The sequence below is a fragment of the Melanostigma gelatinosum genome (genome assembly GCF_949748355.1).
Source record: "Melanostigma gelatinosum genome assembly, chromosome: 21".
Classification (NCBI taxonomy): Eukaryota; Metazoa; Chordata; class Actinopteri; order Perciformes; family Zoarcidae; genus Melanostigma; species Melanostigma gelatinosum.
In genome coordinates, this window is record NC_136654.1 from 12,286,449 (window position 1) to 12,308,142 (window position 21,694).

Here is a 21,694-nt window from a genome sequence, read left to right on the forward strand (position 1 = left end):
AAACAGCGTGTGCTGGAAGTTGGGGCAGAGCTGGCGAGTTGAGTGCCTGGATGAGGAAGAGCCAGCGAGAGCTTAGGGTGGGGCCTGTTGAGGAGGCTGGAGATGTGGTTCCTCGACTGGGAAATGGAGTCGAATGTAGAACCTGTTGTTCGGTAGAACAGGAACTCCTTAGAGAACAGTAAGAAAGGTTTGAGGGAGAAGCAACGGAAAGATGGCTTTCGAGGGCCTTGAACAGGTTACAGTGTGGAAGGGAAGAGTTTGTTGCTCCAAGAACAGATCAGTTGAGCTGATCCTCGTACTGTTTCCGGAAACAGTCACCAGCAGGGAAAAACTCCCAGCAACGCTCCTGGTACATCTTCCATACATAAGATTCCTTTAAGACAGACAGATGGGAGGAGGAAGGAAGGTATTACATTATATACAACAGATCTGTAGTCAGCTATACATCTAGAAATACAGTATACAGCGGGGCAAGATTCCCCATGTACTATCGGAAAGGTTTCAGATGTTCGAGGACTTGACCAGCACTTTGTTTGAAGCATACTGACGCTTCGACAATGCAAGCAGCAGGGATCCGAAAGACTGGAGGGAAGTCTGAAGCTGAGCTGTGTTCTACCAACCACATTACAATATCACAGGCATGGACATGCACTGAGACCAAAGGAACATGAGCTGCTTTACCTGGCCTGTGTGCTCTGTTTCATCTTTGTTGATGAGATACATCACAAAGAATCTGAAACACACACACGCACACACATTAGAAAAAACATCTTACAATATTATCACACATACACCAACAGAGCCGAATTTTAATAAAATCCAACCATTATAACATCAACACAGAGCTCAAAGCTCTGAAGCTGATAGGAGCAGAGTATTTTCCCACAAATTATGAAAAGTATTACACAAAGTTATAATAATGAAACATAGATTTGGGGCGAATTATCACCAAAAAGAAAATGATTTCAGTGACTGTTGTGCCCACGTCTCCACAGAGACCTGGCTCCATCGTAGTCCTGATCCAGCTGCACTTGACAGCAGGACAGAGAGCAGGACTCCGGTGGGACGAGGAGACGGACTCGGTGTTTACACTGATGCTTGGTGCTCAAACAGTCAAATGTGACCGACAGTGTTTCCATGATGTTGAGATTTCAATGTGAAGATGTCGGCCATGTTGCCCAGAGAATTGTTCTGTTGCAGCAGTTTGCCTTCCTCCTGATGCAACTTTAAAAGAACGCAGGAATACACTTTTTGTGTTTGTCGTGTTTTTCAACTCTGTGTTGCATAATGACAAAAAATTGTCCTTGAATTCTTGAAACCTTGCGAACGCTCCTCCTCCATGGTCACCATCCTGGCTACGCAGCGGAAGGGGAGGGCCCACCAAACTTGGGAAAATGGCAGCTAACCAGCAAGCTAGCAGGAACCTCCAACAGCCACACCAACCTTTATTGATTTGTGTGTCATCGCTCAAAACAAACACACTCCATCTCCAGATGTACTCACAGATAGTTGGCGAGGTTGTGCTCCTGTAGCGTGTGCGTTTCAAAGCCATGTGGCACCGTGTCAAAGTAGTCATTACCGATCCCACAGATGAAACATTTGGTCTGGAAAAGAGAAACGTGTCGGGGTTTAGTGATCGTCATTACACAAAACATTTAGCTGCAGTATTTACTTCCATACATGTCTACATTAGACCTGTCATCCATCTGCTGTACAGTGTTTGGTAAAGAATGTGTGAGTGTGGGTCTTTTCACCTCCATGTCTTCTTTCACTTGTTCCTGCTGGTCCCTCAGTTCCCCAAAAGCGTCAATGATCAACCCTAGAGTGTTCAGACCACAGATGGTGGAGACATTAAAGCCACGTGGACCTGGACCACAACCACCTGGAAGTCTTTTGTTCTCTCTGATGGACCTTTAATAGCACTATCAATCTAGATGTTGCACTTATTGCAGTGAGAGTTGTGTCAGTATCTGAAGTGGCTCTGATAAATCACAATGTTGTGTTCACACCAAATGTGAAGCACATGTTGGCATGCTGTTCATCATTGCTGCTTGAAGTCCACGATATCCCGGGAAACCAAACGCCGTCATGTCTGGTTCATGACGTCATCAGGATGTGCTCTGTGGATACACTACACACCGGCTGCTTTACTCCAGCAGTATCAACCCCAGAATTAACTGATTTAGCTGTAATTTAATAGAAATAAACTGATAGCTACATAATAATACAGATTTGTAAAAGTCTGAATTCATTATTTGTTCGGTCTGGCCGCAAGATGACAAGCAAACAACTTTCAAAATGCTTTTCTGAATGGAGATCAGATCGATGAGTGCTAACATTGAATCTGCTCCATCAATATTCAGAATAGTGTGGTCTATTCTTAAATACGGCAGCGAGGTTATTGTTTATAACATGGACACAGTCTATGTTTTACACACATACATTGATACCTCCCTGTGAGGAAGAGCTCTGGCTGCCCACTGATGTTTTGTTTTCTGATTCAACGTCGGGAGGAGAATCTCTCGCAGCACTGCAGCACGTGAATATGCACATTGTGCGTATTGGTGTTTGGTGTGAACACAGCATTAAAGGCTGAATTGGGCATCTGTGAGAATGTACTAACGAGTGAGCCAGCTGGCTTCCTTTCATCCCTGCTGAGAGTTGTTCATGCTCAGTACCGACCCGGCAGGTCATAGCTGAGAGTGTAAGGTTAGCCAGAGCGAGCAAAATGTCTGCAATTTGGAAATATTTTACACTGGAAAATCTGTCAAACTACAAAATAAAAGAAAGGCATTTATTAGTAAGTATGAGTAAATACTGTCTGATAAGAGACAAGGTTATTCATCTAAGAGAAGACCTTAGTGAAGAGTTACTCACACAATCTGATTGTAGTAGTACGAGTGAAGTATGATTGTAAGAGGGTGCCATATCATTAAGAGCTTTTAAAACCAATAAAATAACTTTAAAATCAATGATACAGGATGCTGGGAGCCAGTGTAGAGAGGCGAGCACTGGACTGACGGGTTCTCTTCTGATCTCCGTTCGTACTCCAGCTGCTGTATCTTGTGCAAGCTAAAGTTTGCTCAGTGATGTTAGACAGACCAGTGAGCCGGACGTTAGTTTCCAGTCATGACATCTCTTTCGTTGCGTCCTTAATTAAAGGACAGCGTCGAACTCTTGTGATATTTTCATAAATACACTTACATTTTAATCATGGTGAAGTGGCCAGGGAATAAAGCACGACAATCCACTCTTATGCAGATATGAAAAATGAGTTGCTCAAGAGAGGCAAAACTCAGTGTGTATTTTTCAATGACTGTCTGAAAGAGTGTTATAACATCTTTAGTTACTGCCCAAATTACATGAATTCGTGCTTATGAGTTGACAGTGTTGCTGTAAAAAGATAGCAAATGTATAGCCGATTGTAAACTCAAGTCTCAGATGTCAGACCTTCCAGATTTAAGAACATGAAAGCCGCTCATGATCATTACTGCTGAGGCTACAAGATCAGGATCTGACCCAGACTGTGATGCACTCAGCAACTCAGGACTAGTTTTAGCTGAACCAGCATAACAACAGGGAGTCACCTCCATGGCTTCTTTACTGCCAGTCTGTGTGCATGTGTGTGCATGCGTGCGTGCGTGCGTGTGCATGTGCGCGTGCATGTGTATGTGTGTGTGTGTGCTTGTGTGTGGGTGCGATCTCTCACCCTGGATGATGGCCAGGAGGATAACGATGACGAAGAAGAAGAAGGTAATGTCAAAGATGATGCGATAGATCTCATACTCGTCACCTGCTGGGTCCTCAATCTGGTCACCAATTCCTCCACCTGCTCTCACACCTACATACATGTGGAACATGTAGCACTGGGAGAGAAGGGCGAGAGACACACGGGGAGACATGGAACGACTGTCCCAACTCGCATCGACTGAATTCACAATCACTTCGCTGAGATATTGCAATGAATGTGCAAAGATCTTTTGTGATTTTGCACTAAATTACAGTAATATAAAATAATGGCAGGTCATTGATCATATATTTGAGTAACAGTGTACAAAAACGATAATCACTTAAAAGAGAAAATGCCTTTGAAAGAAAGATCATTTGTGTAAGTAAATGGGAAAGCAGGAAAAAGGGTGAAAGACTTGAAAGGTTAAACAGACATACTGTGTTTATGAAGGCAACAGGATGCAGAGAAGAAGTGACCAGAACGATGGTGGGGAAACCCCAGTACAGAAAGACAGATGAAGTTCAAGAGAAAAAACAAGTGAAGAGAAAGGAAGCGATCAGCTCGGATCCTCTCATTCTGCTGTGAGTATTATTGTAAGGGATTTATTCACAGAAAGGGAGGAGAGGAAAGAGCAAAAACCTGCCAGAGGCAGTGGCCCTTTAGCAGTCCATCCCTCCATCCCACTAAGCCCCCGTCACCTTCCTGTAGACCAGTGCGAGCTGCCACCCATGGCCCCTTAATAGGAAACAGAAGAGCTCTATGGAATGCTATGGGTGACTGACTATAGGGGATTAGAGTGTGTGTGTGTGTGTGTGTCTGTCCTGAAATTTCCGGGTGACAGAAGGCCCCCCCCCTCCCACCCCAGAAATCACACAGCACAAAGTCCTTTTATAGTATTTATATCAGATGGCTTGTAGCAGGGAACAGCCTCATCACAGCAGGCATTCCTTGTCTTCACTTGTTTCCTTCCTCCAGCATTGATAAGATGTTCCTAGATATCTGATACATGTTCACGCATCCTACCTGATTAGACCTGTCAGGCCAACGTGCATCGAGGGCACAGACCTTTGAGTTACACAACCAACGTTTAAAATGCATAATAAACCTGGTGGCCGGTTGCATGAAGCTATCGTTGGGCTAAACTCACAGTGTCGCTAACCTGAGACCATCACAGTCTGGGTCAGATCCTGATCTTGTAGCCTCAGCAGTAATGATCATGAGCGGCTTTCATGTTCTTAACCACAACAGCAGCTTATGCTGCTACTGCAGCTAACCTGCTCCCTGCATCATGGAAATGGTTTCCTGTTTCCACTTTCCATTCCAGATCCCATTATCCAGGATCATCAGTTACTGTACCCAAAAGAGCTTTTAATTGAGCTTTCATAATGATAAGCATCCCAGGTTGGGCATGAAATTCATCCTTCTGATTCAGATAGCTGGAAAACAAGCAGGACAGAAAGAGAGCTGAGCTGAAGCGCATACAGAGCCTGAGGGTGAACACTGTCGGACTGAAAGCTCGGACCCATGACTTTCTGTCCATAAATGGAGCTGGACGCTCTTCACTGACAGGCTCCTCGGATACTTCCTACTTTCAATGAGACAGGCTTTACTGACATGTGCATCAGTGAGCTACTGCACACAGCTAAAGATGTAATGTGCAGATTTTACTTTCAGAATATCTGCTTGAAAAGTCACCAGAAAGATCAGTCTCAGCTCGCATCAGTTCCTCATATCCAATCACTGACTGTCACCATACATCTGACGGCTACTGTCTACACACCTCAAACACTATTAACTCACCCTCACCCATATTGTATTCATTGTAAGCTCATTTATTAAATGTCATATCAGGTATTTGTTCCTTATCCCAATGTAAAACATTGTCATAATGCTCAGTTAACACTGGCATTCAAAGTCATGCTGTTGTGCTGATGCTCCTTTGAGTCATTGCACTCAACTGTATTTTCTAGTGAAGCACAAGACGTTGAGAATGTGTCGGACTCACGCTAAAGTGTCTAAAGGCCCATGTTCACACGCCGAACAGAATGAAACGTGTTCCATTCAGGAGGCAACGAGATGGGAAGCGATGCAGTTCAGCATTCTGTGTGGAGAGCAAAGGACTGAAAGGAAATCTTTCAACACACCGGCTGTCATCTGCAGAAGATTCGCTTCATATCAGTTTGAAATGAGCTTGTAAACTGGCTACTTATGAAACTATCCGGCCAACAATGAACAGCGCTCAGTAAAAGCACATATTGGCACCGATATCAGCTCGCTAAACCAGAAGCCTAGAACTAAAGCCCCTCGGCCTCGGAGGCTGGCCCGAGGTTGAACTGCTGCTGTTCTGATGCTGTGGCCTGGAGCAGTTGTACTGCGGTCTCACAGATAGACCGACTTGAAACTCAGTGTTTCAAAAGCGTAGTCCACAAACCGATGGACGATGTGCCGGCGACTACGTCCACCTTCATGTTCAGTCTGTGGTCTGACCGCACTACAGCACCTAAAGCGAAACTCTTCTACTCATACTCACTGTCAACATGTCGTCGCACTTCATGTCTGGCAGTTCTCCATCTTCACCCTTGTTGTAAAACTTCCTGAAGAAGTTGAAGGCCACTACTGTGTAGAGGTACACCACCACTGCCAGCAGGCCAACTGTTAACACCAGCTGGAAGACAGGAGAGGACGAGGCTGCTGTCATGCACAGTAGTACAACATCAAGTAGATCATGATCAGTCAGCTCTTTTGTATTTAAAAGAAATTCATATTTAGGGTTAAGCATACAGTGCTTCATATGCCTGCCGGTAAAGACAATGTATTTTGTCTGCAACACACTTACATTACATTACAGTCGATTAGGAGACGCTTTTATCCAAAGCGACTTACAATAAGTGTGTTCAACATATTCAAGAGAACTAGAGTCACCAGAAGTCATGAGTGCATCTCCTTTAAACAAGCATCATAGAGCATCAACCAGAGCAGAAGAACAGAAACAAACCAATGCAATAAGTGCCACAAACTAGTAAGGTTCATTTCAATGGGATTCACTGTTTTTACTTTTTTAATGGAGAATCATTCAACGCTTTAATTATAATGAAACTAAACAAATTAAGACCTAACAAGGTGAACGACTTTGCATGTCAGCTGAATATTTGACACTTTTGATTTGGTTCATTGTTTGTTAAGATACATTTGAATGCTCACCAGCATCGTGGCGGAGATACTGATATCTGAAATTGCCATTCACATATTTTTAGGCGCATTTTTAAATATCGCATTAAAAAAGCTCTATGGAAATGGGAAACTTCCTCAATTGTGCAAAAAAGCTTTTATGCTATCTTAAGGTGGTTGATTACAGAAACATTTGCTGGATAAATTCTGACAGAGCAAACATTTTACTCACATGACCATGATCAGCTGTTTCTGCTTTCTGCATCTTCCCAAATATATATATGTTGTCTTTGTATCCAGACAGCATATTTCATTTATATAGCACTTTAAAAAGCAAACAGGTTTAGCACCAAAGTGCTTCAAAAAGACATAAATATAAGGTTACACATACAAGCACAGATACATGTGCATGAATATCAATAAAACAAGATACAAAATAGAAGAAATTCAACAAAAAGCCAGAGAATTGGATAAAAACAAGTAAGAGAGAGTTAAAAGCCAGAGAACTGAAGTGGGTCTTCTTAAAAGCATCAACAGACTCTGATCCTGTCTGACGACCTCAGGAGGCTCTTCCAGAGCCGAGGACCGCTGCACTAAAAGCCCCATCTCTGTAAACAGGGCACAGCCAGCAGGCCACATGGGGCATTTGTATACAATTAGAAATATTTTGAAGTTCATGCTGATATGAACGGGGAGCCAGTGTAATGATGCAAGAATAGGGCTGATGTGCTCTCGTGTTCTCTTACCTGTTAATAACCTGGCTGCAGTGTTTTAAAAGACTTGCTGACAGTAACAGCGGTATGGTGTGGCGGGCCAAAGGGTAGCATCTCTTTCCTGTCCTCGTTTAAATAAAGGAAACTATGAGCTAAGCATTCTTTAATGTCTCAGAGACATTTAATGTCTTGAAGGTAGATCTGAGTATCATCAGCGTAGAGGTTAGACAGCTGGCTGTCTAGTCTGCCAGTGGGACTTAGATGGGGCCTAAATCATTTCTGTTATTTTGTGTTCCATAGAGTAGTTGCAGCTAGGTGTTTGAGTACAAACGAGCTAAAGTCAAAATATGTGTGCATTGTATTTATGTTGACTATACTGCGGCTGAGAACGCAATAGTTCACCTGTTTGCCATTGTGAGTGACTGAGGACAGGATGGTTCGGAGCGTCTTGAAGCCCATGGCGATGTCGAGCAGATGGGCAGCAAAGAAGAAGTTGTTATAGTGACCCAGGATGGACATGGTCATATACCAGGCCAGATACAGGGACGACTGCAAGGAGCCAGGGAGCGACAGGTTAGTCAAATCATACCAATGCTCAATTTGTGGCTTCATTTGCAGGTTCGTCAAGCAGTTCATGATAATGTGATTTGAAGTGACTGTAGAGACAGAAAGCTGAACGTAAACCCTGCATTGATAAAACATTTACTATATTAATGTACATATTACTGATGCGTTTCTTAAAATATATATGTTTTTACCAAGATGTTCTTTGTGCAAGTTTGAAATAATTACATCATGCTTGTCTTTAATTAATACAGAAGATGTTTCAAGATTTCGGGTTTTAAGTTTCACAATTTTTTTGTTGTACATGCAGGTAACAAATACATAATTCATTACATACTCCCATATCCCCATAGCTATAATTGTATTCAATAAGTCAGTTTAAGGCAATATACGGAGTGTAATGTAGTGATAGTGTGGTTTATTTCAATCAGAAATCAGAAAATTATGGTAAATTAAGCCAGTTTAATATTTGTTTTATATCATACATACAGTATTTCTTCAATGAAAAACTGAAAAATGAAAAACTTACTTTTCATTAAAAGTTAAGAACTACTGTGAACATCATGTTATTTGTGAACGGGAAACTCAGCAATGAATCCACATGGAGGCAGACATGCATGGCGGTGCCTCCACATACTCACATTGTCTGTGAACACAACCCCCAGCTTCCAGATCTGGTACTTGACATCAATGGAGTTCAGCCTGATAAGAGGGAGAAGATGCTGAAGAGGACCACCATGTGTGATACCATGTGACCAGCGTTGAGCCTCTGAAGCAGACCCTGCTTTCAGCGTCAGTCGTGCTCGTGAAACCTGATAGCATCAACTCACATTCCACATTGAATACAACAGCATTTTAGGACCATTGGAGAACAAAGTAAAAATAGTTACTGTAAATATTTAGCAATATTTAGACAAATTCTTTGAGATTATCAAGTAATACATTTCAGAAATTCTCTAAGATTAAAGTCACAGATTTTCTTTTCTTTTTTTTCAAGAAACTATTTTACTTTGCAAGCTTTGATCAACCTCATCCCACCACACTGTCAAACACTGCAGCAATATGAGCTGCAAGTGAAATACATATTGATTATATTGGTGTTCATTTATGTTCATAAAATAACACAGAAAGAACATGAGAGAAAATGTGCATTTGTAGCTGTCAGGGCCTTCATCTGACACAGAGGGCGTCGGGCAGAGAGGACAGCTAAAATAGCAATCTTTAGCATTCATACGATGCTTTATCTCACTGGCAAAATAAAACGCATAACAGGTTTAGCATTCGGATAAATCACAATGCATACCATTCTCAGCATTATTTTCAAAATATAACACAAAATTAAATGAAAGAAAACTTGTATATGTATCTTTCAGGACCTTCGCCTCACTCAGAGGCCAATGTGGGAACCCATCGGCTATCGGTCTGACGACGGATAAGCCTCTGGGGGTAAGGGGCTGTAACGTGGTGCAGGATTCCTAAAAACCCGGAAATGAGTCAACCTTGTCTGCACTTCCACTTCCTGTTTGCAGAGTTGTCCAGCAGCTCCCAGCCATGCTCTTTGACATTGTGGCAGGCCTTCTTGGTGTTGTCCATACCGTTGGGATCCCAAGCCACAAGTTTAAACCCTTATTGGGTTCTTTGGTTAGATGTCTGAGAATAGGTCTGTGGTTAACATTTTAACATTTTGGTTTACGATGTAAAATACAACTGGAAGTAATTTTGAAGCTTTTAAGTGTCTTCAAAAAGGCAGTTGCTAACAAGTGGCTAAATGAGACAACAAAAAGCCCTCTCGCCGACTAGTCCACCGTCACAGCCTCGTTGTGAATACGTCCACTCATGCAACCGCGGTGTAGTTTGTCTGTAGCCTAAGGCACATGTGTCAAATTCAAGGCCGAATCCGGCCCGCCACGTCATTTTATGTGGCCCGCGAATCCGCTAGCAAAAGAATAATTTTAATAAAAAAAAGATTTTTTTTTTTTACTTTTTGGAAAAATAATTAAAAGTTAGACTTGATAATAAAAGTATCCCCATGGTCGAAATTATGAGATAGAAAGTTGAAATTATGAGATAGCATGTTGTCTGTGTACCGACATTAAAACTATCACAACAGGTGGACAGGAGAGGCAACAGCCCGTAAAGAGGTTTTCCAACGATTGAAAAAGATCGACAAATAATCCCAAAATGTCCACGAGGAGAAAAATTGATGCAGAGGGAAGAAAACGTAATGAAAGATGGGAAAGTGAATACATGTTTGTGCTTCAAGGAGAAAACGGGTCTGTCTTCTGTGTTATGAGGCGTGTCGGTGATGAAGGACACTATTCACGTCGGCATTTTGACACCAAACACGGAGCTAAATTTAGCCTCCAAGAAAAACATCAAACTGTCCAAGAATTAAAAGGCAGACTGCAATCACAGCAGAATATATTTACACAGCTACAGCCCAGTGCATGCTGAAGGTGTGTGAGCAGAGCTCCGACCAGATACAGACTTTTACAAATGTCAGTTTGTGAAGAAACACCATCGCAGACCGAGTTCATGAACTAGCAGCAATCTAACAACACAGCAGCTAAGAGACGAGCAGGTACTTGTGTTTCTAATGAACTGTTGATGAAAGCACAGACAACACGGATACATCATCTATCATGTTCATCAGACCTGACTCTCAGTGAGCAGCTCTTGGATGTAGCTGCATGCACAGGACGACGACAGGGAGGAACATTAGTGATGCAGAGAGGTGACATAAACAGCTTTGAACAAAGTTAATGTCATAACTTGTGTTTGATATTTGTCTTTGTTATTTTCTTTAATAGTTTGATCTTTGATAGAGTCATGTGGGTTTCTTAACCCTCAATTAAAATGATTTATGTTATAATAACAGAAATATGTTTAAATATCATTTTACATTCATATAACTGCATGTACAATATGTTTACACTTGAATAAACAATAATCAAATGCAGAGAGAGTTATTTAACAATATGTTAGGATAAGTTACAGTAATACAGTCTTACAGTTACAACCGGCCCTTTGAGGGCGACCGTGATGCTGATGTGGCCCAGAGTGGAAATGAGTTTGACACCCCTGGCCTAAGGTTAGCTTTTTACTTCTGCTGATTGCTTCAAACATCATAAAAGTATAATAAATGCTTGTTTGCCACAGGGTTTATTTCCTGCAATGATCAAAATCCAAAGCAAAGATACCATTGGCTTTTTGTTGAGGGAACCCACTGCGATGCTAACATCCAGGGTTGGTCTACAAGAGCATGTCATCCCTGCATCCCTGCATCCCTCTTTATTCATTTTTTAAAACTTTTATATATTTTATTTTTTTATTATATTTTATTATATATAATATATATATATTATATATATTTTATTAAGGGTTTTTTTGTTGCAAAGAAAAACAAATCCGAAACAACTAAGAAATAATACTAGCAATTCATGCACCTGGCAAAAGGCCAGGAGGAAATACTATATAATTTCAGGATCAGATATCAAAATGATGTATTGGAAGAGTTCTATACACAGCAATATTTATGTTAAGATCTAGATTTGCACAGATGAAGTAGCATCCTGTTTGAAGGGAGTACCTGTCTTCTTAAAAGATAATGAGCTTCAACAATGAACAGAGTCAAAAAACCCTGTGTGAGGTTAGGGAGGGCAAGTCACCAGCCACCAGCCATCCACTCTTTATTATTGGGGATCCGGTGTCGTTGGTGAATGCGCCATTGTTGGTGAATGCATGGAAGCTGTACACTGAATCTATAAAATATAAAATATATTAAAAGCCAGTAAGTTCCCTCATTCTTTCATTCACACGTGGTGTTCATTGCTCTGTACGGGTCCTCACCTGAACAGCTCTTTTGATCAGATAAAGAATAACGATGGTCAACCCACCATGGAATGCTGTGGCCATTGTTAACATTACTGCACCCCCTGTTTAGTAAATCTGTCAAAGTTGTTGACAGATTTACATTTAAATACTCACCTTCCATGTTTTGTATGCCTTCGTAGAAGCACTCCCTAGATTACATTAGTTGAATGCATGCAGCTGCATTATTGCCACAACTAAATACAGCAATTACTGATTCTTGTATATAGAATATAAAAACGTTTCAAATGAATCAAATTTAGGTGTAAATTGGGTTATTGGTTAATTCATTACAATCAAGCGCTTAGTGTAGCATTAGTACATACTTGTCTCCACACACACACACACACACACACACACACACAGAATACTCACACAGCAGCCAGTGAGCTGTCTCTCCTGGGCTTTCTCTTTTTGTGAGAGTCACTGAAGTCCAGAGCAGCCTTGTCCATTCCCAGCAGCTCACTAATGCGGTCATGGCCGTAGAACTCTCCATATTTATCCATCACCTGAGGAAGAGCAGAAACACTTTGCAGTGGAACAGCATCTCAAATGGATTTGAATTAATTGTATTTTTTAAATTGCCAGCACATCTAGAGCAGCCGGGAGCTACAGGCTGACAAGGTTTACAATACTTCTTCTTTATCGATTCTTTCATTTTGAATTCAACCCTCCCAGAATTACAGGAGAGACGTGGGCCCTGGCCTTAGTTCATACTGATGTTCTATACAGATAAATTAAGGCGACCCTGTCAATTTTGAAACCTTCATTAGTCATTAGCTATTAATCAAATCACCAAAAAGAAGAGAATATGAATACAATAGAAACTATAAAGAGACACAGAGGCAGGAGGGAGAAGGTCCCACTGAAATGTGGCACAAATCATCATATAGTGTGTGTATATCAGTGGTGGGCCGTGAGCGAGTGAGTGAGTGAGAGTGAGAGATGTTAGAGTATGCCTGTCAGAGAGAAAGCTAACAGTGGCACACAGCTCCCTCTGTCAGGCTGAACTGATATCACGTCGTGATGCAGTGTGGAGTTACTTTGTAATCGTATGTTACTGAGTGACGAAAGTCAGTATAATGTCCCCGCATGGGTGTGATGCAACCTGCTGATGCAAACAGGTCCAGAGTGTATGACTCCTGTAGTGTAAACACAACCTAAATATAATAGAGTCAATTATTGTTCATCTAAAAAACGTCTCCCAAAACCTGTCCTGAATCCGTAGTCTGAATAAGTAGTTTCGGGTCCACCGCTAAAGAAAATGACTTGATGAATAAGACCATGGTGTCCACTTTCAGAAGTCTCTTGGAGTGGAGGAGGATTGTCTGGGGCTGTATTCACAGATCATCCGTCAATCCTAACTTTGAGTATTTCACAAAGCATGTTCATGCTAAAAGCAGCTCCTAAAGTAGCTGAGAGAAGGCATTCCAGTAGACTAGTAAGTCACTAATGGGAGCAGTATGCTCCATCAGAGCTGCTTGCCACACACACACATACTGTCTATAAGAAGTGGATGTATTCAGATTGACGTCGCCCATTGGTTTGTGTTGTTTTGAAGCCTCGAGTTCGGCATTTTGGTCGTCACCAGTTTGTTTTTTTGCAACCAGTGAACCAAATTGACCATACTTGGACTGCAGGCGAGTGATGTAGAGATGCCGTAAATGGCTCTGGTAGTGGTAGCATGGTAGAAGCGTTCACGTTCGCGATCCCTGTCAGGTTTAAACAAACCTGCGAATTCTACCGAAGACACTGAAGCCGAGTGAAAGACAATGATGTCCAGAAGCTCAACAAACGACAGCAGCCCTCCAGTCCGGAACAGGAAGAGAGGCCAATGCCCACCTCCAAGGCCAGCACTGACCATCATATCTCTCAATGTTGAAGGACTGTCTACAACTAAAGAAGAACTTGTTGCAAAACTCTGCAAAGAATACCAGTGCGATATTCTCTGCCTACAGGAAACTCACTGTGGACCAAAAAATCATCGCCCCTATGTGAAAGGTATGACCAACCTCATAGAAAGACCACATAAGAAATATGGCAGCGTCATGCCAGCAAAAAATGGGACAATTGCCGAATCAACATCTAAGAGCGATGAAAACAACATTGAAGTCCTAACCACTGAGCTCAGAGGAGTTACCATCACCTCAGTCTACAAACCGCCCCCCATACCTATGGAGATGCCTAAAATACCACCATCCGGAAAACCGAAGATTGTGATAGGAGATTTCAATAGCCACAGCACGCAATGGGGATACGCCAACAATGCAGATGGAGATGCTGTAGAAATGTGGGCTGAAAACTGCCAGCTTAATCTGATCCACGACGCAAAACAACCAAAGTCCTTCAACAGCGGACGATGGAGAGCAGGTTACAACCCTGATATCGTGTTTTTCAGCCACAACATCGCCGGATTAAGTAAAAAGCTGGTCTTGGAGCCACTGCCAAGGACCCAACACCGTCCCATTGGCATCACAGTCAACGCTGCAATAACCCCAGCCACAGTTCCATTCCGAAGAAGATTCAACTTTAGAAAAGCGAACTGGCCTGGCTTCCAAGAACATCTTGAAAGGAAGATTGCCCATCTCCCAGCAGACCCCAGGAACTACGACAAACTCACTAAGCTTGTGCATGAAGCAGCCCGCAAGAACATCCCAAGAGGATGCCGCACTCAATACATCCCTGGCCTTGACGCTACATGTACCGAACTGTACGAGCGATACAAACAGCTCTATGAATCTGACCCCTTTGCTGAAACTACCACCGAAGTAGGTGAGAGACTCATGACCTCCATTTCAGAACACCGCCAGCTGAAGTGGAAAAACCTGCTGGATACAACTGATATGGCAAAGAATAGCAAAAAGGCATGGAGCCTCATCCGAAAAAATCAGCAACGATCCATCAACCGCAGCTCGGCAACAGTATACGACCACTGCCAACCAAGTTGCACACCAGCTGATGCTCAATGGAAAACCCACCACTGAACAGCCAAGACCAAAGATAGATCGAGTAAAGCACTCCCAAACCATGGGACTGGCCAAGCCGTTTTCCCCTGAAGAGCTCAATATCAGCATCAACACCCTAAAAACTGGCAAAGCCATCGGACTGGATAACATTTTCACTGAAGAGATCAAGCATTTTGGATCTGATGAGGAAATGGATCCTCGAGCTGATGAATAAGTGCATGCTGACAAAAAAACATCCCAAAAATCTGGAGGAAAACCAGGATTATTGCCCTTCTCAAACCAGGCAAAGACCCAACGTATGCAAAGAGCTTCCGCCCAATCTCTCTGCTATGCCACCTCTACAAGCTGTTTGAGCGCTTGATCCTCAACAGACTTGCCCCTGCTGCTGAACCAGCCATCATATCTCAACAAGCCGGATTCCGACCTGGCAAATCTACAACAAGCCAATTCTGAACCTCACTCAACACATCGAGGACAGATTCCAGAAAGGACTGGTAACAGGAGCCGTCTTTGTCGATTTGTCTGCCGCATATGACACTGTGAACCACCGCCTCCTCCTAAAAAAGATCTTGGAGTTGACAAAAGACCTGGCACTCACAGACCTCATTGGAGCCCTTCTGAAAGACAGGTGCTTCTTTGTTGTCCTGAATAACAAGCAGAGTCGCTGTCGACAACAACGGAATGGCCTACCTCAAGGTAGTGTGCTGGCCCCACTACTGTATAACATCTACACCAACGACCAGCCAATGGACCAGAACACTGAGCGTTTCATCTATGCAGACGAGCTCCGTGTAACATCTCAAGAGAACTCATTCGAAGCAGTAGAATTAAACCTCACCACAGCTCTAGAGGAGGTACTACTCTATTACGAGCGCAACCACCTACATGCCAACCCTGCAAAGACCCAAGTCTGCTCCTTCCATCTCAGGAACCGTGAAGCCAACCGACCACTTAACATCAAATGGTCTGGAACACCACTTGAGCACTGTACCCACCCTGTCTACCTTGGAGTAACCCTGGACCGTACTCTCTCCTTTAAGGAGCACATCAACAACACAAAATCCAAAGTCGGTTCCCGAAACAACATCCTACGGAAACTGACCAACTCCAAATGGGGAGCCACAGCACACACATTAAGATCTACTGCTCTGGCCCTGTGCTATTCCTCTGCGGAATATGCATGTCCAGTTTGGGAGAGGTCAACCCATGCCAAGAAACTTGACCCAGCACTAAACACCACCTACCGCCTGATCACTGGCTGCTTGAAACCCACCAACACAAGCAACCTTCACCTCCTCACTGGCATTGCCACTGCTGATATTAGACGGGAAGTTGCCAGCCGAGTCGAGAAAACAAAATCTACTAGTGATGAACGCCATCTCCTCCATGGATGTCACCCTCCGGCCCAACGGCTAAAATCAAGAAGAAGCTTTCTCAGCCATGTCCAGCCCCTAATAAAGTCTCGGGAAGAAACCAACTCTGGAGGGAAAAGCTTGAGAATGACCCTCCTCCAACTGTCATGGGAATACCCCCCACTGAAAACCTTCCCCCTGGCCCAGAAGCACCATTGGCTCAATGGAAAACACTAAACCGCCTCAGAACAAGAACGGGACGATCAAAAGCTGCTCTGGTCAGATGGGGCTACAAAGCTGGCCCAACCACATGTGAATGTGGAGAAGCAGACCATACTATGGAGCATTGCCTTGTCTGTCCTCTACTACCCAACCCTTGCAACTCAAAATACCTTGCAGTGTTCAATGAAAATGCAAAGGACTGTATAAAGAAATGGGAAACTGTCATATAACCATCACGCTTCAGTGAAACGAAAAGAAGAAGTTAGCGAGCATGGCGGAGGCTCCACGAAAGAAGGCGAAAACCTACCATTTCCATCCAGAATGGGAGGAGGAATTTATTTTTACATTGGTAAAAGACAAGTGTGTGTGTGTGTATGTTGTGCCACCAGTCACAGGCACTGTCTAAGCGAGGGGATTTGGAGCGGCACCACAACACTAACCAACCAGAAATTCAAAGACGGCTATCCACCAAAGAGCGCAATCCGCGCCAAGAAAGTTCAAGAGCTGAAAGTGGAGTTGAAGGCTCAGCAGTCACTTTTCACAAAACCCACTTCTCAAAATAAGGCTGCAACTGAAGCGTCATTTCATGTTAGCCACCTTTTGGCTAAACACAAGAAGCCTTTTACAGATGGGGATTTATTTCAGGAAGCAATGGCTGTCACCGCAGAGACTGTTTGCAGCAACTTCAAAAACAAAGAGGACATTTTAGCCGCATTCCGTGCTGTACCGCTTGGTCCTGCAACAGTGACACGAAGGGTCGAGTTACTGTCAGAGGACGTTGGTCAACAGGTGTTGAAGGACTTGTCACTCTGTGAATATTTTTCACTGCAGTTTGATGAATCGCTGGATGTAATGGGCTCAGCTTGTTGAATTTGTCAGAATGGCTTTCCAGGACTTTACAACAAAGGAGGACTTCCTCACTCTTCTCCATTTAAAGCAGAGAACGAGAGGTGAGGATATTTACAATGTGTTTAAAAGCTATGTCCGTGAAAATAACATCCCCATTCATAAACTGGTGGCAATCACTGCTGATGGGGCACAGGCAATGTGCGGTGTGCACGCTGGTTTCATGGCACTGTGCCGTAATGATCCGGACTTCCCCGACTTCATGAAGTATCACTGTGTGATTCATCAGCAAGCCTTGGCTGGGAAAGTTGTGGACTTTTCTCATGTAATGACACTGGTGGTCAAAGTGGCAAACTCGATTCGAGCAAAAGCGCTTCAGCATCGCTTATTCACGGCGTTATTGGATGAGCTCGATTCCGCGTATGGAGACCTGCTTCTGCATGCTGATGTCCGGTGGTTGAGTCGCAGCAAAGTGCTGCAGCGATTTGTTGGCTTGCTGCCTGAGATAAAGGCGTTTCTGTCAAAAAGGAACGAGGAGCACGAGGAACTATCAGATGATGCGTGGCTACTGGACCTGGGGTTTCTGACAGACCTAAAGGCAAAACTGAACTCACTCAACAACGAGCTCCAGGGAAAAGACCGGCCGGCACCTGCCCCACATGATAAGCGTAGTGAATGCGTTCAAGGCCAAACTCTGTGTCTGGACCACACATCTTCAGAAAGGGAGGCTGACACACTTTACCAACCTGGAGAAAATGTCACAGTCCATCAAAGACAATGATGATTTTCACCCTGAGCAGTACTGTGTGCACCTGGACAAACTGGCAGCAGAGTTCAGTCAACGTTTTGGTGAGTTAGACGTCATGGAGGATATTGCTGCATTTGTTTCAAACCATTCCTGCCTATTGATACAGAGGAGGTTGCAGCCAAATTCCAGAAAGCATTTGCTTTGCCAGGTGGAGTGGACATGGAGATGGTTGATATGCAAAATGACATAGAGCTGAAAGCCAGGTCAAGGGACAGGGACAGGGAAATGGCATTTTCACAGATGAAAATCACCAAATCAAAGTACAGGAGCCGGCTTACTGACAGACACCTCACAGACTGCCTCAGACTGTCTGTCTGTGCTTATGAGCCGAACTACAGACAGTGTTCAGTCACAGCCATCACACTGACTTGAGTCACATGACTTCTGATGGCATTGTGATGGGACACAGAGCTGAACTTATTTTGTTGCACTGACTGAGAATTTTGTCAATGTTGTGTTGTAACTTAAGTTGTTAAATACAACAGTTAATATTGGTAGTTCATCCAGCCTGTTCATTGCAAATGTGTTTTTTCTTCTTCATATTGTGTGCGGTTAACAAATAAATTCCTTTTTATGTTGCACTGAAATTAAGTTATTTAGTGTGTTTTTTGGTCTCAATTTGAAAGCTGGACCAGTGTTTGATTTCATTCAATTACAATTAGGCCAAATAAAAAGCCTCAAGTTGTAAGTACAGTCTGGACAGTCTTTTTCTCTCAACGCCTCAATAGGTAGATCTTGCCTGTCACCAAGGCAGAGGTCGGGGATCTTGGGCTTAAAAAGGTTGGTGACCACTGTACTAAATGAACATCATGCTGTATTGAAGAATACTTGAAACGAGAGATTGAGACCATAAACTCATGTTTACAATGTTTACTGAGGGAATAAATCGAGAGAAGTAGAGTCATTTTCTCATAGACTTCTATACAACCAGAGGAGTCGCCCCCTGGTGGACACTAGAGAGAATGCAGCTTTAAGACACCTTCTCATGGGCTTCACTTTTCTAGCAGAACCCGCCCTAAGACCTACCGGTACTCACAGTCAGTAATGTGCTTCATCACATCAGTGGTTTGTAAAATACTTTAAATCCATATTTTGGAAAATATATACAAAGGAAACAGTTTGCAGCGCTGATGATTGTTAGACTCAGCCGTCAGAATTACTAATCTAACCAAAAATCAATCAATCGCTATCTATCTTAAATTCATTTAAACGACCGTTTGTGAATACGGCCCCAGGTCTACAACAACAGGAACACCTACCTTCCTCTTCACAAACTTATCCCAGTAGTTGTTGGGGAAAGATCTGAAAATCAGAGGACACACATAAAGGTGCATTCTTATTAAATGTAAGTGTAAAGAACTGCAACAAAAAGCACAAGATACAACCGCATCTCATATTCTTCCTCCTGGTTCTTCACACATCTACCGCTTATTGCCACTTGTCTCTTCAAGGGATGTTGTTGCATATACTGCATTGAGTGCACTACAAGCTCATCTATACACACTCTCGTACACACACAGGGCCGACTCACTGTGTGTTGATGACCAGTCTGTCCCACTGTCCTTTGATGTCATCCTCAGATGGTTGTTCTGTGATGTAAAGGCCATCAAATTCCAGCTTCCTGGCCACCTCCTTTTCACGCTTAAAGATCACCAGTGGTACCTACACACACACACACACACACACACAAATACAAAAGTAAATAAAGTTAAAATCCTTGGATTTGAAATACTTGAAAACATCTAACAAGATTAAATAACAGACTGTATCAACAAATGATTTCTTAGGTTTTAATGACAAAATCGCTGACAAAGCGAAATTATTTCTGCTGAATCAATGGTCAGTATCCTGCCTTGAGACAGTAGTATCCAATGATGCAGAAGAAGGAGATGACAGTGTGCAGGACAGCCAGGATGCGTAACATGGGCTCCATGTATCCACTGCTCTCCTCCAGGACAAAATGGACTGTGAGCGGCTTCAGGGCCTCCCCGGCCTCGTCCATCACCTCCTCCTTTGTCTCCATTGCCTCTCCTCCCAGTGGATCCCACTGAACGATGTTGTCTGGTTGCCTGATGGTGTACACCACTTCCCTTTCCTCAACCACAGATGAGGATGTAGAAACCTGGCAGGGACCATTTAATAGTTGTTTAAAGGAGACACATCATGCTATTTTGGGTTTCTACTAGAACATGTTTACATTCTTGAATATACCTCTGTCTCAAACACTTCATTTTAGCGCCTGTCTCTTTCTTTAAGCCCCCCTCCCGAAAGAGGCCAGTCTGCTCTGACTGGCCAGTGTTTTCCAGTCTTCCACATACTGTCTCTGCAGCCGGGGATTCGGGATTGTAGTGCCAACTACATGGAGTTTCGTGGCTCTTCTACCGGTGACTCTATAGTTCGGACATCACAGGTTTACGGAAGTCCTGACGGCTTGTTCAAAGGCACAGATTCGAGGCTGTGTGCATAGAGTGTTTTGATACTTTCACAGTATTTATAAAGCACCTAGACCTGCTTTATAATAAAAAAAGACAAGGAAATAAATGGCAAATACTCCAGTATGTTCACCAGTTAGTCTCCAACTGGGTCTGTCTGCTGTTTGATGCTGAGTGTTGTGGAAATGTATCATATGGTTCTTTTAATTATAACTTGTATCGCTTAAACCTGCATATACCAGCCTAACCCTGTTCCCACGAGCAGGCTGGGAAGCCGGCCTTGGTGGGTGCAGCGGCCAACAACATCTGTGAGGGGGGGGGGTGAAGGGAGAGGAGACGAGATAACGCGCATATATACTCTGCTTTGTCTTTTTATTGTTGTTAGACCTCCGAACCATCCGTGGGGAAAGAGCTCTATCCATTCAGCTGAATTATGATTGAAGTGTCTGTTCATTAAATATGTTTTTAATACTTTAAGAAGTTCCATCGTGATTATTTCTCACAGAGAGGTTCCACCACACTGAGCAGGTCGTGTCCAGTGGGTTTATGGAGCCTTTTCACTGACAACAGATGAACTGCTAACAAGCTATGTAGAACTGAAGGGAACTGCAGAGTTGGGTGATCGTTCTCTTTGAGTCCATTATTACAACTTCTACACTACAACGAGTCATTTGACTCACCAACACATTTTCACTCCCGAGCATGGTAAGTACCCTTACGTTTCTAACTGTGATGCTCTAGCTACCCCTCTAGCGTCAGTTAGTGTCTCTTTTCGAAATAAATTTCGAATGTATGTTTACTCTTTAGGTTTACTGATGCAACAAAAGATTTAAGGTTACGTTTAGGAAAAGATTGTGGTTTGGGTTAAAATAAGTATGATTGTTACGTAACAGACACATTACACACGTACAGCGGTCTCCTGGGTGAAAGTCTGTTTGTTTGTGTTGCATGGATAACTTTCAACAGATCAATTTCCAACCGCTACCCTTTATCAGCACACAGCTCCTTGCAGTGTCTCACGGC

General features: G+C 43.2%; 1 protein-coding gene across 1 annotated transcript in view; it reads right to left on the reverse strand.

Moving 5' to 3' along the window:
• Positions 1-277: 277 nt before the first annotated feature.
• The window catches only part of ryr2a (ryanodine receptor 2a (cardiac)), a gene marked incomplete at both ends in the record, with an annotated part of 170,918 nt that continues 149,501 nt past the window's right edge, over positions 278-21,694 (reverse strand). The window contains 12 exons of the mRNA XM_079293495.1: positions 278-373; positions 682-733; positions 1,504-1,604; positions 1,755-1,819; positions 3,710-3,866; positions 6,261-6,395; positions 8,014-8,160; positions 8,817-8,877; positions 12,421-12,554; positions 19,499-19,541; positions 19,771-19,901; positions 20,092-20,361. Coding sequence (XP_079149621.1) covers positions 278-373; positions 682-733; positions 1,504-1,604; positions 1,755-1,819; positions 3,710-3,866; positions 6,261-6,395; positions 8,014-8,160; positions 8,817-8,877; positions 12,421-12,554; positions 19,499-19,541; positions 19,771-19,901; positions 20,092-20,361 — 1,392 coding nt within the window. The remainder of the gene's footprint in view (positions 374-681; positions 734-1,503; positions 1,605-1,754; positions 1,820-3,709; positions 3,867-6,260; positions 6,396-8,013; positions 8,161-8,816; positions 8,878-12,420; positions 12,555-19,498; positions 19,542-19,770; positions 19,902-20,091; positions 20,362-21,694) is intronic.